The sequence below is a fragment of the Coptis chinensis genome, chromosome 3 (genome assembly GCF_015680905.1).
Source record: "Coptis chinensis isolate HL-2020 chromosome 3, ASM1568090v1, whole genome shotgun sequence".
Taxonomy (NCBI): domain Eukaryota; kingdom Viridiplantae; phylum Streptophyta; class Magnoliopsida; order Ranunculales; family Ranunculaceae; genus Coptis; species Coptis chinensis.
The window spans coordinates 11,542,592-11,570,113 of NC_141458.1; the positions used below are offsets into that span (position 1 = coordinate 11,542,592).

Below are 27,522 nucleotides of genomic sequence, written 5' to 3' on the forward strand. Positions count from 1 at the left end.
CATTTTTTGGGTGTATTAACTGTTTTTAAAAAAATTTTATTTCTCCTTTTTATCCTTTCATTTGTAACTGTCAATTTCTTCTATAAATAAATAATACGAAAATCTAATGTGCGCAGGCTGTAGATGTGTGTGCGTGTGTATTGCTCCAAGATGTACTGCAATCAAATAATACAATTGTCTTATAAAAAAAACTATTTGTCCTTTTACAATTTCACAATTTGAATTACATCAAACAAATCTTAAATATGCTATTCAAAATTATCATAGATGCATTTTAAATTATTAAAGCTGTATTGAAATTAGTTGTAATCAATATATATTTTTTCCGTTTTTGAAGTTAATGTTTTCCACATTGTTTTGGTTTCTCCAGAAATTCATCTCACTTTTAATTGGAATTTTGTAAATTTCGAATGAATTTTAGTTATTTTGATTAAACAACTACTCTTTTGGTAACTGATTTAGTCCATAGTTTTTTTTTTGTTGGTAGTTGACTTCTTTAGTTGGGACTAATAATTGGGTATAGAGGTCAAAATTGTAAAAGTTAGTCTGAAATTTGAAACAGATGTCAAATTTCAGTTTTTATGGAGGAAAAACAAAAGAAAAATTTGCTATTTACTCTTAACTTAATAAATTTGCGTATGTGTATATATACCCAATTTTCTGATTGCACTCTAGCCGCCCGGGGTGGCACCTCTGCAGCTCTTTTCATTGCGTTGCTTTTAAGCAGTTTCTTCTGTAAAAGCTAGCTCACTCCCTCGACGTTTTCCATTGTCTATTCATTTCCTCAAACTTCAATAATTCAATGGTTTCAGGTAAACTCAATACTTTCTAGTATAAATTTCCAAACATTAAATCCATCTATACATGATATTAGCCTAATTACTGATTTGGAGTAATCATTTGTCCTTGATTTGGAGTACATTCAATGTAACTGAATTTTGATATGGCTCCAATGGATACCTTGCCCGATCAATTAGTCTGGGAGATATTAAATCGTATTAAGAAAACAAGCGATAGAAACTCCGCATCATTAACATGTAAACGCCTCCACCAAGTGGAGAAAGAACAAAGGGAATGTCTACGAGTTGGTTGTGGGCTACACCCTGCAAATGAAGCAGTAACTTCCCTTTGTAACCGTTTTAGTAACTTGAAGAAAGTGGACATAGTTTACTCAGGCTGGATGTCAATACTAGGGAAACAGTTGGATGATCATGGGCTTCATATACTGTCTGAACGTTGTTCTTCCCTTGTTGATTTGACTCTAAGTTACTGTACCTTTATTACCGACGTGGGTCTCGGTCATTTGGCTTCTTGCACCAAGCTTACGACCTTGAAGCTGAATTTTACACCAGGGGTTACTGGTTGTGGTATTCTATCTCTTGCTGTGGGCTGCAAAAATCTAACTACCCTCCATCTCATTCGTTGTTTGAATGTGAGTGGTGTCGAGTGGCTAGAGTACCTTGGGAAGCTTGAGACGCTCCAGGATTTATCAATAAAAAACTGTAGGGCCATTGGTGAGGGTGATCTCATCAAGCTAGGACCTGGTTGGAGGAAATTGAAAAGGTTGGAGTTTGAGGTTGATGCTAATTATAGATTCATGAAGGTGCATGATCGGTTAGCTATGGACCGATGGAAGAACTGCGTTCCTTGCGATAGTATGGAGGAACTTAGCTTGGTTAATTGCCTCATAAGTCCAGAGAGAGGGCTTTCTTGTGTATTTGGGAGGTGCAAGTCATTGATGAAGCTCCACTTAGACATGTGTATCGGGGTTAGGGACTGCGACATTGTGAGCTTAGCACGGAGATCAAGTAACCTTAAGTCCATCTCTGTCAGAGTTCCTTCTGATTACTCTCTGCCTCTTCCTCGGTTGATAAATGACTCGTTACGATTGACAGATCAAAGTCTGAGGGCTGTAGCTCATAATTGTTCAATGCTTGAATCAGTTGAGATATCCTTCTCAGATGGGGAATTCCCTTGTTTGACCTCCTTTACCTTGAATGGAATCCTTGCTTTGATCGAATTGTGTCCAGTTCGCATACTTGTCCTTGACCGTGTTTACTCCTTCAATGACCTTGGGATGGAAGCTCTTTGTTCTGCAGTCTTTCTCGAGACCCTGGAGCTCGTTAGATGTCAAGAGATCACTGATGAGGGACTGCAGCTTGTTACACACTTTCCGCGTTTGTGTGTGTTAAGGCTCTCCAAGTGTTTAGGTCTTACCGATGATGGATTGAGACCACTTGTGGAGTCTGATAAATTGGAAATGTTGACAGTGGAAGATTGTCCTCAAGTTTCAGAGCGAGGAATACAAGGGGCTGCAAAATTTGTGTCCTACAAGCAAGATATGTCATGGTTATACTGAGCGTTTGGTTAACTTGCAAGGGTGTTGTTAAATAATAGATCAGATGATTTCTGTGGCTTGGTATCATTGTACATGAATGTTGTAAACTTGTAATTTGGTTCCTTGAGAACCTACCTTCTTTGCCTGCTTTCTTTCGTCTATCTTTAAGAAGATATTGTGTTTGTATTACATGTTTCATTTTCACTCGTCATTCTATGTAAAAAGAAATTTGGTGTACATTGAAGCCCTTTTTGGGCCATTAACTATAGCATCTAAAATTAATAAGAAATGGTGAAAAAAAAGTTGTGTGTTACGTCAGATGCTTCAATAAGCATTAACAACCGCTCTGACCATTGAGCATGTCTTTCAAGTTGGTAAACAAATGTATACATTTCTCTTGCGGGACCAAGTGTCCAGCCTTGTTTTGTGAGTTACAACTTGGCAGAGTACCTAGGGTGTCCAAATTCAAGAGTTCCAGTGATCGTCTCATTTGTATTATGGTGTACACTAATGGTTCGAGGTTGTAGAGAGCTAGTTCGGGACTAGAGGTTCAGTTTATTAGCGTACCAACTTCGTAGTTGTAGTACTTGGTTTCTACTGATTTTCCTTCTTAATCTGTACTATTCACTCAGTGGGTCTGGTTCATTGAAGGCTAACGTTTTCTTCCAAATACTGCCATTCATTGACGTTGAACTCCAGAGTCAAAATCATAGTGTAGGTTTTAAAGATATTCTAGGGGTGGTTTACAGTTCAAGCCGAGAGTCTAATTATGAGGGTCTCTAACCTTGTTTTCTATGAAGGCCCGAGAACGAACCATGCAGTTAGAAATAAAATCCATCCAACACCATAACTAGCTACTAGGGTAGTATACTAGAATCTGCAGAATTTTGATGGAAGTTGTTTCAAATCACTGGATGAAGAGCGTTGTTTTAACTTATGGTTTCCCAATATTGTCGGATTACAGAGATGTATCAATAGCTAGTTGCTGGAAAAATGATCAACGACATGAAAAGTTCCATCCAGTTACACCGTGTAGACCGTGTTTATTCCAGTATACTGCCGACCCTGTCTCACAACTTTTTAAGATATTTTTGAAATAATGCACTGGTAACCATAGATTTATCCTCTGGAAAGATAACTATCGAAAGTTCAAAGCAGTCTTAAGAGGCACAAAATTAAATGTAGCTACTGAGGCCATACTGTTAGCCCTCCAAGGCCTTGCATATGTAGCAAAGATGACCCCAGAAATGACGAAATCACATGTTCACAAGTCACAACTATCAATCATATAAAATGCATTTGTAAAATCAAATAACATCTAATTCAACTCTCCTTTTACGCGTGCCTAAAAAATTGAATTTATAGACATTTAATTTCCTCATTAGGCTTAAATTTCAGGATGTTCAAGCATATATATGACGGATACCAAACACTTGGTATGGATCCCAACTATTTTGTACGACTTCTTTCCTAAACTAGACAAAAGAAACGCAAATTGTTAAGTTACAATTTTCTTACAGGTTGAGCACTGCCCGACTCGGTTAACCTCTATATATTCCCCTGAACATATACTTAGTTGTCACCAGGTGCCCTTGTGTTAGTTACAGTTCCAGTTAGAGATGCATCAGGCTTGTAACTTATCCATCTGTTTAAAACCATCAAAAGAAGAGGGAAAGTAACGGTCAGTTCAAGTATATGCTTAGAATTGAGACCTAATGAGATTAAATACATGCAAACCAAGGTCCGTAATCTGGAATGGAGCAGGGATTGTCGGCCGTCTTGTCGACCTTATGGAACTCGTTTACGCCTCAGTTCATGGAACTAAAGAGTGAGGAAATCAGAGAAGATTCTGTGAGCCTAAACGTATAAATGAAGGGGAGATCACTTCATTATGTATGGTTCCCAGTCAATCCACAGTAAGTAACAGGTCTTGAAGCCACTGATTTTTATCTCTTGACAGCTTCTTTGATACGAGGGAATCGATCAGCCCAACGGGTGTATCCTGCATGGAGGTTTTTAAGAGAAGTGGTCTTAAATGAAACTGTTTTACAAAATTGAAATAAGACAACAGGGTATTGATTGGGGTACCCACCTGCAGTGATAATCTGGTGAAGATCCCCTTCAGTTTTGGCAACATCTGACATTTGATCCTGCATTTTTAAAAATAAATGAATCGGGTGAGATCATTGAAAAATAGTTAAGCAGTCCTCATTTATTGACAAATGACGCACAATTGCACATGGAAGATGGAGATAAGTAGATCATTCAGAAGCTAGTCGAGCTACAACAGATTACAAAAATTTGCATACAAGTAGAAGAGCATATTACCTGCCCAGATGTTCTTAAACTTTTTGCAATGAGCCGAGCAAGACTATTCAGAGTACTCGGTTTGAAGTCAGGGTGACTTAAAAGAGCCTCTTCTGATGTTGAGTCAAAGATCAGAGTGCAAATGCTAGAAGCCATCATGATGAAAGATGGGTCCGTGATAAAATCTGGATACATGTCAAGAAATCTTGATCAGGAAAAAGAAATAAAAAAACTTTCTCATCTTAAATCCTACCTACAATCCCTTGGTATCTTTGATTCCACCCTGTTTTAGTTCAGTTCAAGCTCTAAGCATGCTTATTTGAGATAGCTAATCTTCACATTGTCTTCCAAGTTCTAACTCAATCAAGAAATCGGTCTCGTAATCTATTGTAAAAATGTGTGTGGCTGTGTATTTGTGTGTGTTGTTTGGGGTGCACAACAACTGGAGTTTTAAGAGAACTACAACCTATACCTGGCACTGAACCCATGATATACACAAACATGGCGTTAGCTATCAACTACAAAACTAGCATAACTAAATGCAGTATTATGACCTGAACAAGATGAAAAGAAAAATTCAACTTTTTTCCTGTGCTTGAAGGCAATTGGGTAGTCTACAATGCATAGGCTACTCTTTTTGGGGGCAACAACACTTATAGTCCTAACAGAACAACCACCTAAAATTCTACCTGGCAATGACCCAATGATGTACACAATTTGTGCATTTTCAACATGGCATTAGCTATCAACTGCAAAACTGGCACAACTAATGCAGAATTATGAGCTGAAAAGAAGAAAATTTTATACTTCTTTCCTTTACTTGAAGGCAAATTATGCACTCTACAGTGCATGGGCTAGTTTACCAAGCAAAAGAATTTGAAATATCTACATTTTGTTTTGATAAGTAACAGGCTACTAATAGAACAAAATTTTCTAGACAATTGCCACACTGTTTGCAGTTTTCCTGACGAAAAATAGAACAATGTTTCACATTCATGCGTAGTAAAGAAAGAAACAGAACTTTGAGAAAGAATTGCAAGTTGAAAAAGTAACCTGTACAAGACGCAAATGCTGTCAAAAGACGAACAATGCTAGAACCATCCAGTTGAACTGAAGCCTCCTCTTTCTATTAGGGAATCAAAGGAAAAAGGATTTAGTCACCAGAAAGCTCCTTATCTACGTTGAATTCAAATTATGTAAAGGGAAAAAAGTAAGAAAAGAAAACCAATTCCATGTAAACTCAGTACTGAATGTGCTTGGTAACACATGGAAGTACCTTCAAAAGGATATTCATGATAGTATCACATGCCAAGAATATGGTCCCAAAAGCCTCACCAACTACCAGGTTATTCAGATCCATCAGTTTGACAAGACAATCTGTAACCTGTGTAAGCCAAAACAAGTTGATATCTTGGACTGCAGTACGCCATACATCATATTGTTACAACTTACACGTCAGTATATCTATTACCACAAGCAATACAGTAACGTCCGGTGTACCTAAAGTAAAATTTATTTTTAATTTTTTCAATTTTCATTCGAATTGTCTCTAGAAAACACTGGAAGGAGTTATATATGAGAGTAGTGTTAAAATATTCTATGAAATAGCATTAAAATATCCCTGAACAGTTTATTAGAAATTCATCACGTTTTTTTTTAATCAGCAAAACAATATATTATATTAATAATGATGATGCAGAGTGAGAGATTCACACTACCAGAAGTACAAACATCCATACACAGTCTAACAGTCTTCTATGCTAGTCTTGATCTACTTCTATGCAAGACTAGCATAACAAATTAAAGGCTGGTTTTCTGTGGATAGGGTCTCCTACCGTGGAGATCTTCCTCACAAAAAATCAGCTCATTTGAGTTTGTGTAACCTTATCAAAACGGGTTGCAAAACTTAAAGTTGTGGACCATTAGATAAATCCTGAAAATTGCAGACATCTATCTACATGGTCATATATAATCAGATTACCTGAATTGTGTGTGTGTGTGTGTGTCTGTGGATAAGATCTCTATCGTGGGGAGATCCTATCCACAAATTATCAGCTTTTAAGTCATTTAAGTCATTGTGTAAGTCCATTTGGGATGGCTAGCTATCCTGCCCCAAAGGTGATAAGTCACTTTAAACCTATGTCAAGATTTAATGCCTTCATTAGAAGGTTAGTTGTTAGAAGGTTTGTTGTTAAACTGGTTTTTTCCATTAGTGGTGTTGCGATTCCAAAATTCTGTTTTACCTGAACATACAGAAATATAATTAAACATGACATTATTAAAGTTTCTGCTGCTCCAGCTCTAAAGTGTGATATAGAGGAGAACACGATAACTTTATATGATAACAACTAGATCATAATTGGGGTTACTTGCCTATTTGAAAGAAAAAAAAAAACGCAGACTAAGATGGCCTACGTTACAAAGAGAAGGGGGGAATGGGTGTAGAATAACCAAGAAAAAACAAAAGAATACAACCCATCACTCCATATATAAAAACATAAGACGGTCTCAGAGGTACAAAATAAAAAAAACACCATCTAAACTTCTTAAAGGCTTTAGAGTTTAGACACCCCAAAACAAAAAAAAGCCTTTTTTGAGAGAATTGAATCTATTTTGTCAAAATACCAAATTCAGCATGTGTAACCTCATTCATTGTAATTTAGATTATTTTATTTTTTTTCATAAGACTTTTTCTAGCATTTTGGAATATAGCCAGATCAGAGCCTCAGGTTCACAAATAAATAAGCTGAATCAACTAAAGCTTAACCTGGAGGATCTAGTCCTTGGGTAGACTCTCTCAATCATGACCATTCTTGCTAAGATTGATAGTACAAGCATGGTTTATAATAATCTTAAAGACAAAGAAAAAACGAAACACAAGCACTTTAGATATGATATGATTTATAAAAGACTAGCTTAAATATACTTACAGGTTCGAGTCCTTTGTTTGAGGCCAAGATCCTACATCCCTCAGTCTCCATTGTTATTTGGCACAAGAGTGGAAGCATAAAGCATACAGAGTAGAATGGGCTGTTAAAAATCAGGCAATTTTCATATAGTTTTTACACAGTAAAATCACAATTATAATCAATCAACCAAGCATGTTTAATGAGGTAGTAAATAAACCTTGATTCATCTTCACCCTCAACTGAAAGAATGTACTCGAGAAGATCCTGAACCTTTTCCTTGCACACCTAATGGTGACTCGCCAAGTAGCTCTTGGAAAAATATGCTTGTGAGAGTAATTTTAGGATTGGGTCGCAAATTACTGCCTTTGCATTATTGAGGTATGTGAAACAGCCTAGTTTTAAAGATAAACAAGATAAATAACATTACTTTAAAACGACTATAGAAAATGGACTATATAATGTTGATGTTGGGGACAACCAAGATTTAGGCCGATAAGCTCATTTTGGCATACCTCGGAATTCTATGGTTGTGGCTGTGTCTTAAACCATCTGGGATCTGATGGTGGAGCCCTTCAAGAAATGTATCTAGTGAAAAGACAAATTCCTAAGGATACGTGAGAAAATAAATTTGACAAGGTCTACATTCTTTAGATTAAAATGGGTCTCGACTTTCGCTCCAAATGACTGGAGACTATGGTTCACCACATTGAGTCCCTTTCATGAATGTTCCTTCGGGTTATGGTGATGATTAACATAGATTCATAAAAACTATGATAAACTGTGAAACACTCTGGTTCTTGCATATCAAATAAATTATAAACACAAAAAATTGGCAGTTTAAGAATAAGGAACTTCCACAGAAATTTTGAAATGTAAAGAGAGACTTTCTATGTTCCAACAGGCCATCTATAGTATTCTATTCTTATTGCAAATATATTAAGTTCAATAAGAAGTGGCTTGGCAAAGTATGTTGGTTACTCTTGAATTTCTGATGAAATATTAGGATTTGACTGTTGCCAGAAATGTGAGAACACTAGTTCTTAATATAATTCTTTCTCACTTCTAACAACTCTCACTTCTAACAACTAGTCTTCACTTTCCATCTAAATCTGCACTGTTTATATATTTCAATAATTGAAAATCCTGCTAAAACTTGAAAGATTGCACAACAAATGTGCACGACTGATTAGCAGAATGCAGTGCATTATCAAGGTTTTGAGTTTCCAATTGTACTTAATATCATTCTTATACCATTACCGAAGAAGAACATAAATAGAAAGTAGTAGAAGTAGAAGAGATTGCACATGAGCGGACCTTCCAACAACTCGTACTGAAGCAAGAAGATCAGCTCCTTTTCTTTGTCCATGTTCCTATAAAATAATTATTGTGATTTCAGAAATAAGAACTTGCATATTTTGAATCAAACTTTGTTAAGATATTTACCTTTGCATCTTGCAAGAACTCCAAAACCAGACCAATAGTCTCATTTAACCCCTTTATCACCTTTATTATAGTGCTTTCATCGATATAGTTCCCTGTATGCTTTTCCACGAATAATTAATATACAGAACCGGAAAACATAACATGCATATGCTTGAGATTGGTTCTTTTACGCATGGCCTATTACAACAGCAGGTTGGACTTATACAATTAAATACAAAAAGAAAAACTGAATAGTGGATTCTCCTATAGGGACAGGGTCACCACCTGGAAAACTTAATCTAATGTTTAGAATCTGAAGTTGGACGGCAGATTCCAGTTTTAAACGAAGTTATCTAGTAGGGTAGCAGTGTCTTTATTTTTATTTTATTTTTCTGTTAATCTAGGCTAGCAATGTCAACTTAAGAGAGAAATTTTAAAAAATGTATTACTGTAAACCAAAGTGCTAGATAACATTGAACAAAACCCGCACCTTCGTCTCCAGCAACATTTGAGATCAGTTTGATTATTTTTTCTATTAATGAAAATGCTATAGCAAGATTTTGTTGCTTCAAGCGAATGTCTGCAGATGATTCACTAGAAGCTTCATACTTCAAATAAGCGATCTCATTAAGAAGAACTGCCACTTCAACCCTCGAAGACTCCAAGACAAGAAGTAAACACCTATAATGATAGCAAAGAACCAAATCACGCAAAGAGGACAATAAGGGTCTGATAACTCAACGTCTCAACAAACATCATTAAAAACCATTCACTGCAACATTGTTTACCTGTCAGCTGGAAGAGGGTCTTCCCCGCCAGGTAATTTTCTCTGATCAATCAGCCACTTCTCGCCGAGTATGGATATTGAGGACTCCGCTAAAACAAGGGCATGAAACTTTTCTGTAGATGCTGCATATTGAATATGACACACATAAATATCAACACTTTCAATGTAGTAAGAGATTGTTTTTTCTAGGTAATAAAAAGGAACAGCATAAAAGCGGAATACCAATTCACGGTGCATATCCTTGATGATGGAACCAAAACATGTAATCTTATGGTTTTAACTAATGCAATGAAATTCAAAATTGCAAGTTCATGTATACATTCCCATAGAATTAACAGCTGCAGAGCACACTAACTAATAAGTTGAAGTGGAGGAGTTTGTTTCCTAAGTGATTGCCAAAAACAAATAAACACAACAAAACAAAAAAAAGGAGCCTTAAATATAGTTTTTTCAGAAACAAGAGGGAAACTAACAAGAACACATCAACTAGACATTGCAACACGGTTGAGCCTGCTTCTCCTGCTGATAAAATATAAGTTTAGAGTGCCTTTTGTGTTTGAGTTATTATTTCCTGAGATTCAAAAACACTTAATAAGAGTTTCCCATGATTTCTATACCGTGTCCATATTTGTAAAGATTACAAACTGTTGACACTAACAATTCCATACTTATTTCTACCTAAGCTTAGACTGCAAAAGACATAAGATAGATCAATACAACGCAAAATATATACAACAAATTTCATGTCTTCAAATATATCTTATGAGCCAGGCATAGTACGTCATTGCCTCTTATGTGAAAATTGGCATCATGGTGAGGATGCTGCTGCATCCAGAGTTAGAATTCATCTGGCAAGGCCCTTCACAGGCCCTCTAGCCAACGGACGCATTCCAGGACAAGTTTATTATCTATCCATAAGATCCAGAAGTCCCTCAGTCATTGAGTACACAAACAATATTGGTCTTGACTCAAGACCAAAAGATTAGTCTTGCAACAAAGACCGACCAGAGTGTTTCATACAAACAATCTGTTGAACATCAACATACAAAAAGAACACTTCTGCAACAGCTAGGAACTAACAGATTACATACCAACACGATTCTGTAAAATTGCCACAATTCCAACGCGCACATAGATTGGCCAAATCTCATTTGACACCAAACGGAGAGCATCATGCAGTGGTGCCTAAAAAAACGGAGAATTCTCATCAGTGAAGGTCAACACACTAAAATTTTCCCAAAGTAAGTAGTAAACTGATCACGAGAAAAACAAAAAAAAGAGAGCATTGGAATGCTAACATAAACAACAAAAAATTCAAAAACTCTAAAGAGAGTAGAAACATCTTATAATCCTTACGAGTTATACCCTCAAAAAAGGTAAGAAATCTTCACAAAGTGCGGCTTATTAAAATATTATTCATGTCGCTGAACTTAACTCGCTCTCCCCCCCCTTTTCAGTGTTGAAATTTTCATTATTAATAAACATTCAAAGATCTGGAACTTCAATCCTCGTGTCCATCAAAGGGGAAATTGGATCTTTAGAAGCTCTAACCATTACATATCCAATAATTTGCATAATGATCCAGTACATATTATTAAAAATTTAAATGTCAGGGTTCAGGATGCACCCAACAAGAGTTGTAAATTTGAATTTCTTCAGACCAACAGTGTTGGAAAGGGAGCAATTGCTGCACTCAAGGTTTTTGTGGGGTGAAAACAAGTTTAAATCACTAATTAAGGTTTATGAGGTTTCATCCTGTTCAACATAAACAAGACCCAAAAAAAACCAAGCTGCAGTATATTTTGCTCACTTCTTTTCCCCAAAGAAAATGCAAACTTGAAGGAGTTGTTTGCTTGGCAATACAAATTTATGAAGGAAATTCAACCAAGTAGAATACAGATTAACAATTTCTAGAATAAAAGGCTAACTTACAGCATATTCTGAGGACAAAAGTGTGGACAGAAGGTTCAAAGCTTTGAATTTGAGAGCATTGTGCAACAAAGCAAACTGGCGAGCTATCGCGGCCACCTGAAATAAAACAAAATTGTTCATTCACCACATTAAATATTGATTTCTTGCCTCAACTAAATGAATTAATATAACAAAGAACGAAAAGATAAAAGTTGTTGACACCTAAACCCACTCACCAGTTGTGACAGCTCAGCTGCATACTCATTATACAAGCTATCCATGGGCAGTTTGATAAGCATAGATTGCACAAGTGTCATTGCGAGCTCCAATGAATGCGAACCTTCATCAATGAGTCTTATTAAACAGTAAAATCTAACAAACTTTGTACACAGTTCTCAAATGAAGTAAAGACAAGTTACCATCAGGCAAAGTAGGCATGTTGTTCGCAAGCACATTCACTCCCCGAGACTCGTAAAACGCTGCAAACCCGTCTTCCGAAGAAGTAGACACTAGGAATAAAAACTCATAGCATTCCTCAACAACAACAACAACTGAAGCTCCTGACCCGTTTTTAAGTATGTCCAGTGTATAAGACACCTTGGAAACCATATCTTTGGAACGCGCGATTTCAGGTACACGACAAATAGCAGCAAGAATAGTAACAGAAAGTTGTAAATAAGCATCCTTATTATCACCGCCCATTCCTATTATGATAATAAATAACATAAATGTCAACAACTAACTAACAAGTAAAATATCGAAACAACATTTCAAATATATATACCGGTTTTGAGCAAGCGATCGAGAAAGGCGGGGCCGACTGCGTTGTATATTTTGAGAATAGAGTGATGGTCATCTCCTTTACAGAATTTAGTTGATAAAAGAAGTCCAGCTAATTTTTGCTCGTCTCGTTCTCCTTTTAATAGCTTCAAACATTCTTCCATTTTTTTACTATCTCTTTCAACAAACAGAGAGTGACTAGAAGAAACTAGATACTCACGTACGTAGGGCTGTCCATGGGCCGGCCCGGGCCCAAGCCAAAATCCGATTGAATCCGAACGGATAAGATAGAGAATTAGAACTTAAATGTTGTCCAATTGAGCCACTTATATTTCCATATAAAGTTATCTTATTTATACCTACTAATATACATAAAATGTTAAGAGCCTTGAAATTTGTATCATGTCCAATAAGGTTTGGGTTTGACCTTACTACATTGAACATTCTACCTTTTTTAGAAAATAATAAAAATATAATTTGGACCTAGGGACTTGGACATAGGTGAGTCCCTTCTAAATGTAAATATAATTTGTGGGACTTGCCCGTTGATAGCCCTACATTTACGTGTGTTGTTAGTTGGTTATAGGGCAAGGAATCGGGTCGGGTAGACCCAAATTCAACCTGACCCGATTACCGAATACATCGGGTTCGTTGATTTTTATATCTGTTTATATAATCGGGTTGGATTCGGGTTCGGGTATGTCGGGTTCGGATTCGGATATAATTTTTTGGTTTTTTTTTGAATTTTTAGTGTTATCCGATCGGGTTAGTTCGGGATTCGGATATTAAATTTCAGATATAATCGGGTTCGGGTTCGGATTCGGATATTATAAAACTATTAGGATTCGGATTCGAGATATAGCCATATCCGACCCGAACCCGACTCGATCCCTGCCCTAGTTGGTTAGCACAAAAATTGCATGGACGGTTTAGCCCTCACTCACATATGTTATTACACAATTATTTTCTGAAGTAATATTTGAAACCGGATGGGGGTATAATGGGAAATTGGTTAGATTAATACCGCAAAATGGATTTAAGCCCACTTTGTTTGTTTGTTTGGGCCTATAACTCACTTCCTTCGTGGGCTCAACAAAACCATTAGAAAAGTCTTACAAAAAGTCAACGTCAATGTAAAATTGGGCCTAATATGTTGAGATACTGACTAGAACGTATCTCGATGCACAAAAGTAACGGTCAATGATGGGCCTTTCTTGTTTCCTCGTCTTTTCTTTTTTTGGTTTTAAGCTCCCTTCCTACTACAATAAATAAACCGTGGTTACCCATAAACCGAAACAAAGAAAGAAGAAAGAATTCTCTCTCTCTCTCTCTCGTTGTTTTATTTTAAAGGTTTGTTTCTTGTGTCGTTTGAATTATTTTTTTAATACATGATTTGAATTTGGTGAATTAAATTGTGTAATATTTTATAATTTTTTATGTCATTACTCACAGTTTCAATATAAATAAAATGAATTAATGATTATATGACTAGTTCGGATATGGTAATATTTATATATATATTTGAATCCTTGGTCATATTTGGTATCGGTGAACATTATAAGAATATTAATTTTTTTTATTGCATTCATGGTAGAGACGAGTGCATAGATGTGATGTCTGAGGGTTGGGTTGGAAAGGCATACAGGTGTTGAGTACTATTGTATACTTTAATTTATCGATTACATTCAAGACATAAGGATTCATTTTCATTAGTAACACTCTCACATTGCTCCAATATTCAGCACCACATTCTTCTACATCCTGATTTCTAGTCCCTTGTAAGCATGCATATGCTCTACTTCCTTATCCTTTTTTTATGTATATATAGACATCCTTTGCTGCCACCAAAATTCTTACTGCTTCACTCTGTTTACTCATAAAATTTAGCTCCATATTCAGTGTACAGACATCTCCTTTGCTGCCACCAAAGTTTTTGCTGCTTCACTCCCTTTACTCGTAAAATTTAGCTCCGTATTCAGTATATTCCCATCTACCCTATCCTTCTTGAAATTAACTGCTTCTAAAACTTTCTTTCTAATTATTCCTTCCCTTCCATCCCCGAACGGTCTTCTTTGGAATCTATTGGTGTTTTTGTCCTTGAAATCTTTACCTTGCAACTCGGTTTGCCATTCCTTTTCCCTTCTCATTGCTTCCTCCTCTTTTGTTTCGGCTAGGATAGCCTCCAGTCTTGCCAGTTTAACTTATCGATGACGTAAAAGAAACCTTCTAATCAGTTAAAAACTCCAATAAAGTTCTAATTATTGCCTAACTAAGAAAAATGAAATCACACATTCAAAAACAATTCGGAGTTTTGGGAACAAAATAGGACACTGGTTCCAAGTCAACTTCGACGCCAATTGGATACACCCAATTGGATTGGGTCACACAGTTAGGCCACCAACTATGTTGAACTGCCCCATACTTTTGCAATGATCACTTTGCAATGACCCCAGTCTGTTGAGTACCTCCGAAACCACCGACCTTGAAGTGCTTCATTTAAGGTAGACTGACAAGGTAGACATCGTTGATCTGGGGAGTACTAGTCTGAGAAAACCTACTTAACGGTTTTTACTTTAACATTCTGATGGTCTTGTTGCTAAATATGGTAAAGGATTCTAATGTGGTTTGACTTTTAAACATTCCATTTGATAAAGATATGTATGTTAGTTTGCTGATCATACAAGGTGAACTCTGGGAATGATTATGCAATTGATAAAAAAATTCTTATAAGTTTGGAATGAAGCAGCTTTAGACGATGCAAGGCTTGTATGCCAAGCAATTTACAGTTTACTGACTGTTGATTTTGGTTACAGGAGTGACTGACTCTACTATATAATATTTGAGAAAGATGGTGAGGCCAATGAGTAGTAGGCCGGTGGGTTCCTCTGCCACAACAACTTTAACACTAGAAAACCCATCTCCTCAGCAGCAGCAGCAGCAGCAGACCTTAGTTTTACACCTCTCGCACCCCCCTTCAACAAAGAAGAAGGTAACATGGAAGGAAGGTACAGTTGACAACGAGTTCCTTCAGAGAAAGAGTTCCAAGAAGTGTTGCATCTTTCACAAAGAGAAGTCCTTTGATGAGGATGACAGTGATGATGATGACCACATGCATGAGTCTGGCCAATCCAAATCACATGCCAATGGTAGTGGTGGTTGCTGCTCCAAGGATAGTGAGGTGGGAACAAGTGGTGGTGATTCTGTAGCATAGTAGGGCAATGTAGATTTAGTGATATGTAAGTGTCTAAGTGTACGAAGTTTCTATGTGGATCTTAAGAGCACCCCCAACTGTTTGGTTTGCCAGTCAGGTCTGACGTCTGATTGGCCAAGGTCTTTGTAAACCTTGGCAATTCTTGATTGATAGCAACCCACATATATATGTTCTTTAGCATGAAATTCTCCTGTAATTTGGTTTACAAATTTCTTATATAGGGATCATGTTTTTCAGACTTTCAGGAACGGATTCCACGCGGCATGTCCATTGTCGTAATTCACCGAACTCATGGATGTGACCCTTTTTGTTAAGAGAAGCTTGTTATATCAAAGAGAATTGCTCTGCCAAAGGTGTATCCCCGACACAAAGCTCTAGCCAGAAAAGACATTTGTTTCCATTACCCACTTGAATCTTGACACCGGTCTTAAAATTGGCCAAGACATTTAGAACTCCTTTCCATATGCTACAACCATAAGGCTGGGAGGTGGGTATCGGCTACAAACTGTTGAGGTGCTAATGTGCTATGAAGTAACCATGTTTCTTTTTTTCAAAAAAAATCCAATGGTTTTGTGATGAAAAATGTAAAACTGTTACTTTTTAAAATTTTAACTAAGACATAGTTTTGTCAATGATGTGAAGTTGTGAACACACCCATGTGACACACTACTAATTCAGTGCATGAAAATAAGTTGTAGTAGACAAAAGAGAAGAAAATGGAATTTCAAATCCAACTTACTTTTTTGCAAAGTGCCAAAATACCTCTGCAACTAAGTCCATTCTCTCTCCGACTAGAAAAAAAATCAGACAACCAAACAAACAAATCGCATTATATATTACAAACCGAAAACTATAAAATCAATTAAATTAATTAATTTTAATTACACAATTGATAAATATATACAAAATTAATCATAAATATTATTAAAATGCTATTTTATTGGCTCATATTTATATTGATTCGGTGAAATACAAACTCAAAACCAAACTAATATCTTAGCGGTTCGATTCGGTTTCGAATTAGGTAGAGAGCAAACTAAATTAGTAAGGGCAATCACAGGAATCTGATTAGTTTGGAAGTTTGGGTCCTGTAAAAATTTAAAAAACGCGCACCGTCCCATATTATGGCGCACTAGTTTCAAGTTACAACAGAGTCCGCACAATGCTCAACTCAACTTGACACAGAATCAATATGGATACACGTGTCACAATAATTACAAAAACGAACCTCACCTCCTAGTTTCCTTTCATTCCCAAAAAAAAATATTAAAAGAAAAAAGAGGACTGACCTTTAAAAACTAAAGAAACTTCCCAGAGACACAAGCAAAAAAATGGGTTCGAGCAACAGTCGATTAACAGGAGGAGGAAGAGGAATGAAACGCAGGTTTTCATCTCTATTAATATGTGGTTCTAATGATACTCATGATCACGATGTTTCCACTTCTAACAACGTCCGACCGTCACCCACGATGTAAAACTTTCATTTCTCTTCAATTATTTGTTTCAATTTCATGCGTCTACTTGTTATTGTACGCTAATTTATAGTTTTTTTTAGTAAATGACCTAAAGAATCATTCTTTTTATTCTCTCGTCTGCAGATGGATGTTACAATGGCTGTCGGTGACCTCGGGAGCTCAATAAAGGAAGTCAGTGAGTCATCTGATAGGAAATTCTCGTCTAGAAGCAAGGGCTCAATTTATGATCCTTTAAATGTTGATAACAATGCAACTGGCCATGTAGGTAGTAGTAGCTCTTCTGTAGCACAACAATCTCTAGGGGATAACTTGAATTCAGTTTCTAAGGCTGATACTGGAAGTGAAGGTAGATCCCAGATAAGGCAGGAGGTGGTCTCTTCAAGCACTTCTGACAATCTAGAGAACACAAGTCTCGGCATTCATGCTTCTGATTCAGCATTTGTTCCTAGTGTTACTGAATTTTCATTGAGTCCGCAATCAGGAACTGAAATTGCTCAAGAAGCAGCTCCTGTCAGCCCTGGATTCTTCACGTTAGATAGCCAGCGAAACAGGAGCAATGGAGGTGTGCTCCATGTCGATGTGGTTACTATCTCGTCCAGTGCTTTGTTTAGTAGCAGTGGGGAAGTAAGTAATAATGAGGCAAGGAGGAACAGTAGAAGGCTATTTTGGGATGCTTTTTCCAGACGCGGTTCTAGAAGGCATAATGATTCAAGGACAATAGTTTTTTCAAGTGAGGATCCTGATGATCTGGGTTCTCATGACAGATGGTTGCTTGATTTTAGTGGTGATCTCTTTGAGGATGGGATTGGTAGTGATTCTGGAATCCTGGGCAGTAGGAGTCGTGGCACACATGAAGGGAGATGGCATTCAAGATCTGAGGTGATCTTCATACACTTACCTTGTGCATAACACTTCGTTTGTTAAGTAAAACATGTTATAGTGTTTTTCTTACAAATTCCACTTGCAATTTGTACAACATTTCTATCTTGTGGAAGGGGGAGGGGGGATGGACTGGCCTGTGCTGTTGGCTTATTTGTTGATTGGCATACTGTTCATTTGTCAGTTAGATACTTAAATCTGCTTCTAAAAGTCAACTTGTATGTCGTCGCCATATCAGGGTTTCATTCAAAATCAGTTTGGTTTTGTTGGGTGTTTCATTGCTTGGGATTTTAATGTCTTTGCTCTTGAATGACATACATTTCATTGTGTTTACCCTTTTGTTCTTTGAGATCAGAAAATTTAAGTTAAATAGTAAGCCAGTTGTGTTTTCTTTGTTGTTTAGCAGATCTTCGTAAAGTTAAAAATTGCAATCCATTGTGGAAGAAAGTTTATAAGTAGTTCTCTTGTTTTTTTGTTATATCAGAAGATTTAACGGCTATACTATTGAGGCATCGTTGGTCATAAAAAAATGCCCCGTAGTAGCATTTGAATTATTCTTTTACTTACTTGATAATGAATATGCATTTTCCTTTGCAGATCTGGGACAGATTTCGTGGTGGCCTTGATGAAAGTAGTCGAAGACCTAGATATTGTGCTTCTGGACAACATCCTGATGGCACATGCTCCTGTGAGTCAGTCTTGATGGGAGGGGAGTCGAGCACTCGTGGAAGTATCTCACGGATAGTCATGCTTGCCGAGGCCTTATTTGAGGTTGACACTTGTAAACCATAGCAAATTAGTTGTCGATAATTTATGAATTAGTAATTGTTTTACCTAAGTTAATTTAGCATTGTTTTTTTATTTTTTTATTTTCTGTTTTTTGATCCGTAAGAGTTAATGTATTGATATAATCCAACAATCACACTAACACTTGAATCATTTGCAAGAAGCTAATCTTCCAAGACCAAAACCCCACCCATCACCCTAATACACCCTAGTACTGGGAAATGGGAATGAAGTTACAAAATGGAGAAACCCCGACAGAAAACAGGAAATACAGATTACGAAAAAGTTAAGTTATATGTGGATTGACCTCAAACAGCCGCCTTACCCTTCTTTGCTCCACCCACTGTCTTTCACTCTTCCTCACCCTCCTCTTCCTCCTGAAACACCGTGCCCTTATCTTTCGCCATCCACCTCCCGGGCATGGTACTCGTCCGACAGTTCCAGGCCAAGATCTCATCTTCGGTATCGTAAAGATCATCTAACTCGTCTTCATCCATCTTCTTTTCTTAATACTTTTCTCCCCTTCTCCTCGTCTCTCGTGGTAACCCCTCTACAATTCCCAACCCTCGTACCCCATCTCTTGCCGAAGTCAATCAGGTTATCATCTTGCTCATGAAGCTACTCCTTTGTATAGGATTTCTTCTCCTCCACAGGTGCCTTGTAAGTCATCACTTCCTCTGTGATAACTTCGATACCCTTAGCATTCTGAATCTCCCACTGCTTCCAAGACTAAGCTTTTCTGGCGTTCCTCTTCAGTCTTCTTTTTCGCTCGACGCTGGAAAATTTTGACTTTAGATCAACATTAGAATACTTTGCCTTCTCCCTCTCAACCTTTTCTTTCTCAGCCTCTTTGACTTCTAAATTAGAATACTTCATCTTATTGTTTTATAGTTATCTTTTAGGAGGGAACTGTATCTAATTATAAGTATCATTATTATGTTATGTAATAATGAAAAGCCAGACAAAGATCTCTGCTATCTGGAAGAAAAGTGTATGTTTGTAGAGGATCCGAAACAGAGAGGCCACAAATATGAAATATCTTTTCCAGCTTACTATTTGGAGCTCCGCTACTGATTTGTTACCTGTACTTGGTTAAGAGCCCCACGCTTTCTTATAACTTTTGGCATGCGTAGTTCTAGGACATGAGATGTGTTGATGGCATGGATGTGTAGCAATTTTTACTTGGTCTTGTGATTTTTGTCCCTTGTGGTCTTTATTTTCTGTGTATGTATCACGTGGATCATACTGTTCTGGAGATTATGTTTTGCTGCAGTTGATCAATTTAAATGGTAAATTTACTATTGCTGCAAATATCTGTTCCACAGGTCTTGGATGAAATTCATCGGCAACCTTTGTCGCTCTCACTGTCAATGGTTTCAGTTCCTGCTCCAGAGTCTGTTGTCAACTCCTTTCCTCTCAAGATTCACAAAAAACATAATGCAGCTGAAAGCATTGATCAGGATGTGGAACAGTAAGTGCTTGTTTAGTTTAGTTTTTTTAGACTGGGTTGATTACATTCATCAATACTCTTACATCTGAAACTATAGCCCCCAAGTCCTTAACATACCCGATAAATGTTATTCTCATGGTGGGATACTGGGATTAATGAGAGGGAATTCTTGATCTCACTACAAAACTTAGCAAATTTAAAGAATTGTGGCTTGATGCAGTATGTATTGGGTTCATTACAACTCGGGTTGATACTCATCAGCACAGTGTATAAGTTTGGCACGGCCAATGCTTCATTCATAGATAAGATTTAGTTTAGGCTAGATATACCTGGTTTGACGCGAGTTGAGCGGATCCTCCCACGTTGAGCAAGGGCTATATCATTGCTGGGTGTGGAGGATATTAGTGATTCTGAAATCAGGCTTTGAAGGGCATTATAGTATGTCTGGAGCTAAGTTCTTTATGGGTATGTTAAGGATATTCCTTTTTGGAAGGATATAATATAGCATCGTTCTTTTATGGTGGTCTGAAAATGTGTACATGACGGTAATTCATTTGGTGTTCTGTGAGCATGCTAAACAGAGAATAACACACATTTTGTGAGCTTGAGAGGCTTAATGTGTACTGATTAAGTTGACTTGTTATCTTTAATGTACTGATCAAGAACTTGTTATCGTTGTCATCATTTTTGACATTATCAGTTATTTGATAATGACCTGAAACCTTTGTATTACTGAATACTAATTTTATATATAACATGTGACATAGGTGTTACATTTGCCTGGCTGAGTACGAGGAAGGGGATAAAATAAGAGTCTTGCCGTGCCGCCATGAGTATCATATGGCGTGCGTTGATAAGTGGCTTAAAGAAATACACGGGTATCATTACCATCTCATCTAGTTTCTTATCTTACTGTGCTTGGATGTGTAAAACTGTTCTTGTCCATTTCCGATGGTTAAACATTTTATCTTTGTGCTTCATAGGGTTTGTCCACTTTGCCGTGGGGATGTTTGCGCCAACTTGGCTGAAGGATTCATCTCAAACTCTTCATAATCTCTCTACTCGCCTGAATTGTACATATCTAATGGGGGAGAAGTCCTCAGAGTATCTCTACCTGTTTACTCTTTCAGTTTCTGCATTCTTAGTTCCATTACGGTTCTATTTCCTCCCTGTACACTTACAAAGTCTGTAGAACCATCTGACAGTTGAATGAATATACACATAGTTTCACTAGCCATTCACTCCATTCCATATTTGGATTGTAGTTTCTAGAAAGAGTTTGAAAATGTGTAATGTAAAATAATGTGCAACTAGTCAATTACAAGAGCATGCATGGGTATAATATTCACTGCAGTCGGCTGTGGACTAAGCGGATTGAGAGGACAAGGATCATTGAGCTTGGCATCCAACAACTTTAGGTGCGACTAAATAGTAGTAAATACTGCTGGTGGAAGCAGGGTGATTATTACCAAACATTCGTGATGCCATCCAGCAATTTCCTCTCTTTCTCCATGTCGTAATCGTCTACTTCAGGAAACCTGCTCCTTTCCTTTCCCCCTCCATCGGCCATTGAAAATAGATAACAAGGTTTCTTACCTCTTCTGTCTCACGTTTAGCCATGTATTTATGAAAAGATGACAAATAAGTGATGGGTTTTCCTTAAAATTCGTTATAAAGTATGTTGTTTGGTTAAGTTATAATGGCATTCTTTTTTGGTTGGGTTAAGGTTTATGCTGCTTTCTAATTCTAAAAAGTAGGATTTCCACTCTCAAATTCTTCTCTGAGCTAAGGTAGGATAAAGACATTATAGTGGTTATTCGTTCTAATGATGTATTGTTATTGAGTTTAACAATATGACTACGTTTTACCTACCAATCGTAAAAGAGTCTTGGCTCACCCATGGTGGATGAGGGAAGTATATTCTTTTTCTAGCGGTTTTTTCTGATTTTATAATTTTTCAGCAAGTGTGGACTAACAAAATCGGTAAAATTTTTGAGTGATGATACTAGAGATCAGATCAGGGTATTTTGTATTATGTGAACATTGTATGGTCGTGTGTTACCAAAGTTTTAATTTATTTAAGCAAAGTAATGTGGATGATTGGATGAAATCCGACCAAAAAGAAGCATGGACTCAATATTTCGGTGCATCTGACATGGTTACATCCTGAGACACCCTTCCATACGACACTGATCAGCTCGTCGCTACCTTCAACTTAAACTCCCAAGAATACCACGATGCACCAAGTAAATTATGCCCATTGATGTGATTAGAGACCCTGACTGCAATTTTTACCAACAAACCCCAATGGTAAGTGTCCCAGTCTCAGGCCCGCAGCCCGCCCATGGTGACAGGATGCAGCCTTTGCTGACCAAATATCATCCAATGCTTTGTGGAATTGTGGTAAGACCGTAAGACTCAACAAACCTGCCACGTCCTTACTGCCCATATATATGGTTTTCTCACAATGGATATGGTCTTCTCAAAATGGATAGGCATGCCCATAAAATTTCATTCTATTTGGATATGTCCAACCTTGTGAATTAGTGTTCAATTTTGAACATTTATCTAACGGTCCAGAATTTTTCGATTTCATAATAGCATTTGATTAGGCTAGACATGTTTAAATTTGCCGAAATTTAGTGGGCATGTTATTCATAGTGGGGAGATCATATCTATAAAATATCAGCCCTTAATTCAACTTATAAGATGAAATATGACTTTGTACGTTTTCTGAGAGACTCTATCTCTCTCATATAGGGGTAGGTTCCGTTTACAACACTTTTTATATAACATTTTATACAATACCCCTTGAAAATATGAATTAAGCCTTGGTTTCTTATAGATATGATCTTCACACCATGGAGATCATATCCACAAAAATTCAGCTCATTTGAAAACTCCTAACTATGAGAAAAATTACTCTCAACCTATGAATTTTTATCAACTGTCCAAAGCTATTGATTTTATAACCCTTTTTTGGCAAACGTAGAAAATGTTCAAAGGACCCGATTTTTTGTGGAGGTCATATCCATGGTGTAAACATCTTATCTGCAAAAATTTAGCCTTTAAAACATCTTGAAGGGTCAGGTGGGGGGTGTTGTATAAAACGCTGTATAAAAAATGTTGTAAACGAAACCTTCCATATATATAGTCTTTCTCTAAAAAGTAGCTACTTAAGTTAACTTAAAATAAGTACGTAGGTAAAAACTTCACCTATAACATGAATTTAACCCCAATCCTTTGTGGATATGATATATTCACTATAAAGATCATCTCCATAAAATTTCAGCTCATTTGGAAACCTCCAACATTAGCAAACAATTATTGCAAAAACTCGATATTTCTGAATCGTTAGATTTCTTTTTAAAGATGACAATAATTTTTATCTATGTTAGAGGTTTTCAAATGAGCTGAAATTTTGTAGGAATGATCTTTATGGTGAGTGCTTCACAACCACAAAACATTAGTTTTGAATTCATTTTATATGTGAAGTTTTACTTACGTACTTATTTTAAGTTAACTTAAGTAGTTACTTTTTAGAGAAGAACTATATATATATATATATATATTAGCTTTCGAACCCGTCCTACGAATGGGTACAATTATATTAAATTATTCTATAAAATATTAATAATTCAACTATACATAGCTATGAGATTGAAAATTATATTAATCACTCATTCAAATTTCTTGCACCACTCTATATAAAAATGAAGTACCAAACCTTGATAAAATCCATCAACTTCTTTTTGTTGTTAGGTTTTAATAATATAAGTTTGATTGAAGTTTTGTAAAAATGCCCAATGTGGCGAAGATAATATTGAAGCTACTTGAATAGCAATGCATTCTCAATAATAATAAAAGAATTATGATAAACACTACTTAAAATGCAAAACCATATTTGTCGAGCCATTTATTCCCCCTACATATAATACAAACATATTTTAGGGTTATTAGTTCAATACATTTGCATCAAGTTTCTGATTTTCCATTAATTATTCTTTGAGGTTAGTTCAATGTAGTACGTTGCATCCAGTATCCAATTTCTCCTTAATTATTCTTTGAGGTTAGTTTAATGCAGTTGCATCAAGTTTTCGATTTCCCGTTAATTATTATTTGAGGTTAATTCAGTGGAATTGCATCTACTTCATGATTTTCTGTTAGTTATTCATTAAGGTTAATTCAGTACAGTTGCATCCAATTTTTGATGTTTCGTTAATTAGTCTTTGAGATTAGTTCATTGTATTTGTATCCAGGTTCCAATCTCCTGTTAATTACTCTTTGAGGTTAGTTCAATACATCTGCATCCAGTTTCTGATTTCCCGTTAATTATTTTTGTAGGTTAGTTCGATAGTTTACAATTTCTAGTTATTTATGCTTTGAGGTCAGTGCGATGCAGTTACATTCGGTTTCCGATTTTCAGTTAACTATTTTTTGAGGTTATTTCAATTCCATCCAATTTCTGATTTTCCGTTAGTTAATATATGATTTTAATTAGTTTAATGCAGTTGCATCCAGTTTCTGATTTTTTTTATTAATTATTCTTTGAGGTTAGTTCAATTTAGTTGCATCCAATTTCTGATTTTAAGTTAATTGTTCTTTGAGGTTAATTAGTTCAATGCATTTGCATCAAGTTTTCGATTTCCTGTTAATTATTTTTTGATGTTAGTTAAATGTAGTTACATCAAATTTATAATTTCTTGTTAATTATTCATTTAGGTTAGTTCAGTGCAGTTTCATCTATTTTTTAATGTTTCGTTAATTAGTCTTTGAGATTAGTTAATTGCATTTGCACCCAGTTTCCGATTTTCCGTTAATAACTCTTTAAAGTTATTTTAATGCATCTACATCTAGTTTCTGATTATTTATGTTTTGAGGTTAGTTCGATGCAATTACATCCGGTTTTTTATTTTCCGTTAACTATTCTTTGAGGTTATTTCAATGCATTTGCATTTAGTTTTCGATTTCCCACCAATTATTCTATGAGGTTAGTTCAATGCAGTTGCATTCAGTTTTTGATTTTTTGTTAATTATTATTTTAGTTTAGTTCAATATATTTGCATCTATTTTTCGGTTTCCCATTAATTATTATTTGAGGTTTGTTTGATGTATTTGCATACCGTTTCCGATTTTCTGTTAAATATTTTTCAAGGATTTGCATCCAATTTCTAATTTCCCGTTAGGTATTCTCTGACGTTAGTTTAATACAATTGCATCCAGTTTCCGATTTCTAGTTAATTACTTTTTTAGTTTAGTTTATTGCATTTGCATAAAGTTCCCGATTTACCGTTAATTACTCTTTGAGCTCAGTTATGTATTTGAATCTAGTTTCTGATTTCTTTTTAATTATCCAATGTGGTGTGTAATACCAACTTTTACTAATCTATCTGTAGTGTCCTTGCAAACAATACATAAAAAATAAATTATGCTTGATTTATTATGTGGGATTATAAAAGATTATCCAATTCCCGATTTTCCGTTAATTATTATTTAAATTATACATGACTCACTATGTGGAATCTTCAAAGATTATCTACTTACGAATGGGTGTTGTTATATTAATTATCCTGGAAAATATTTGCAAATATGCAGACCTATTATATATTAATATTATATCGATTACTCATCCAAATTTCTTATAACGTGAAAACCTCACTCTCCATTAAAAAATAAAAACTCACATTTGATAAAACTCTTCAACTTCATTTTGTTGTTTAATGATATAAGTTTGATTGAAGTTTTGTGAGATTGCCTAATAAGGTGAAATTCATATATATTGAAGCTACTTGAATAGCAAGGAGTTCTCAATCATACGAAAAAAAGATAAGATAAACATCATTTTAAATGCAAAACTATATTTATCGAGACATTCCCACAATATATAATTAACCCAACTATGTTTTAAGATTAGTTCAATGAATTTGCATCCAGTTTTTGATTTTTCGTTATTTATATTTTGAGGTTAGTTCAATACAGTTGCATCCAATTTCCGATTCATGTTATTTGTTTTTTGAGGTTAGTTCAATGCAGTTGCATCTAGTTTCCGATTTATCGTTAATTATTCTTTGCGATTAGTTCAATACATTTGTATCCAATTTCTAATTTCCTGTTAGTTGTTTTTTGAGGTCAGTTCAATGCATTTGCATCAAGTTTCTGATCTCCCATTAATTATTCCGTGAGATTAGTTTAATGCATTTGCATCCAGTTTTCAATTTCTCGTTTATTATTTGATAAGGTTGTATTTACATCTAGTTTCCAATTTTCCGTTAATTATTGTTTAAAGTTAGTTCAATGAATTTACATTAAGTTTCCGATATCCCGTTAATTATTTCTTGAGACTAGTTCAATACATTTGCATCCAGTTTATTTTTTGAGATTAGTTCAATACAATTGCATCCGGTTTTTGATTTTCCGTTAATTATTCTTTAAGATTAGTTCCACGCATTTGCATCATGTTTCCAATTTATAATTGATTTTTCTTTAAGGTTAGTTCAATGCAGTTGCATCCAGTTTCCGATTTCTTGTTAATTTAATCTTTGAGGGTTAGTTCAATACATTTGCATCCAGTTTTCAATTTCCCGACAATTATTTTTTAATGTTAGTTTGATGTATTTGCATCCAAGTTTTGATTTCATGTTAATTATTCTTTGAGGTTAATTTAATGCTTGCATTTGCATCCAGTTTATGACTTCCCGTTAAATATTATTTGAAGTTAGTTTGATGTATTTGCATCCAGTTTTCGGTTTCCCATTAATTGTTCTTTGACGTTAGTTTCATTCGGTATTATATATATTTTAAAATATTTTTCATTATTGTTTTGCCGTTATTATTATTTTTTATTTTCTATTATATATTTTGTGATGTTTTTTTTTTGTATAATTTAATTTTCTATATGAAATTTGGTTTGGTTTGGTATATGTAATTTTAACTGAATCTCGTTAGTTATTCTGCGAATATATATATATATATATATATATATATATATATATATATATATATATATATATATATATATATATATATATATATATATCAGGCCGGATCTTAGAAGTACATACTTATTTTAAGTTAAAATAAGTACGTAAGTAAAATCTTACTTAGAAAATGAATTTAAACCTAATTTTTTGTGGATATCATCTACTCACCATCAACATCATCTCTACAAAATTTCGACTCATTTGGAAATCTATAACTTATGCAAAAGATAATTGCTAAAATACAATTTTCTGGACCGTTAGATATCTTTTTAAAGATGACAACAATT

General features: G+C 35.5%; 3 protein-coding genes and 1 pseudogene across 4 annotated transcripts; 3 read left to right on the forward strand and 1 right to left on the reverse strand.

Annotated features, from left to right (window-relative positions):
- Positions 1 to 716: 716 nt before the first annotated feature.
- Positions 717 to 2,575, forward strand: LOC147507932 (F-box/LRR-repeat protein 14-like). The gene has a single exon (XM_086600581.1). It carries the CDS (start codon positions 944 to 946, stop codon positions 2,357 to 2,359), a length of 1,416 nt encoding a protein of 471 aa, XP_086456707.1. The 5' UTR covers positions 717 to 943; the 3' UTR covers positions 2,360 to 2,575.
- A 1,576-nt stretch (positions 2,576 to 4,151) lies between these two features.
- On the reverse strand, positions 4,152 to 12,689 carry LOC147507933 (uncharacterized; annotated as a pseudogene). The gene is made up of 16 exons (XR_015217834.1): positions 12,459 to 12,689; positions 12,094 to 12,378; positions 11,911 to 12,014; positions 11,696 to 11,791; positions 10,855 to 10,948; positions 9,765 to 9,885; positions 9,467 to 9,657; positions 8,998 to 9,089; positions 8,869 to 8,924; positions 7,772 to 7,861; positions 7,576 to 7,675; positions 5,922 to 6,029; positions 5,699 to 5,771; positions 4,667 to 4,830; positions 4,431 to 4,488; positions 4,152 to 4,340 (listed from the first exon to the last, which is right to left on the reverse strand). The product of XR_015217834.1 is annotated as an uncharacterized LOC147507933 (transcript).
- A 975-nt stretch (positions 12,690 to 13,664) lies between these two features.
- INH3 (inhibitor-3) lies at positions 13,665 to 15,909 on the forward strand. Its single transcript, XM_086600584.1, has 2 exons — positions 13,665 to 13,804; positions 15,268 to 15,909. Exon 2 carries the CDS (start codon positions 15,303 to 15,305, stop codon positions 15,663 to 15,665), a length of 363 nt encoding a protein of 120 aa, XP_086456710.1. The 5' UTR covers positions 13,665 to 13,804; positions 15,268 to 15,302; the 3' UTR covers positions 15,666 to 15,909.
- A 1,003-nt stretch (positions 15,910 to 16,912) lies between these two features.
- LOC147507935 (uncharacterized) lies at positions 16,913 to 21,488 on the forward strand. The gene is made up of 6 exons (XM_086600583.1): positions 16,913 to 17,136; positions 17,264 to 18,019; positions 18,617 to 18,790; positions 20,131 to 20,276; positions 21,023 to 21,133; positions 21,239 to 21,488. Exons 2-6 carry the CDS (start codon positions 17,264 to 17,266, stop codon positions 21,306 to 21,308), a joined length of 1,257 nt encoding a protein of 418 aa, XP_086456709.1. The 5' UTR covers positions 16,913 to 17,136; the 3' UTR covers positions 21,309 to 21,488.
- The last annotated feature ends 6,034 nt before the right edge of the window (positions 21,489 to 27,522 follow it).

Coding starts and splice junctions, on each gene's coding strand:
- LOC147507932 (XM_086600581.1), top strand. CDS start 944: ATGGCTCCAATGGATACCTTGCCCGATCAATTAGTCTGGGAGATATTA.
- LOC147507935 (XM_086600583.1), top strand. CDS start 17,264: ATGGATGTTACAATGGCTGTCGGTGACCTCGGGAGCTCAATAAAGGAA. Junction 18,791..20,130: donor TTGCCGAGGCCTTATTTGAG/GTTGACACTTGT, acceptor TCTGTTCCACAG/GTCTTGGATGAAATTCATCG. Junction 21,134..21,238: donor TGGCTTAAAGAAATACACGG/GTATCATTACCA, acceptor TGTGCTTCATAG/GGTTTGTCCACTTTGCCGTG.
- INH3 (XM_086600584.1), top strand. CDS start 15,303: ATGGTGAGGCCAATGAGTAGTAGGCCGGTGGGTTCCTCTGCCACAACA.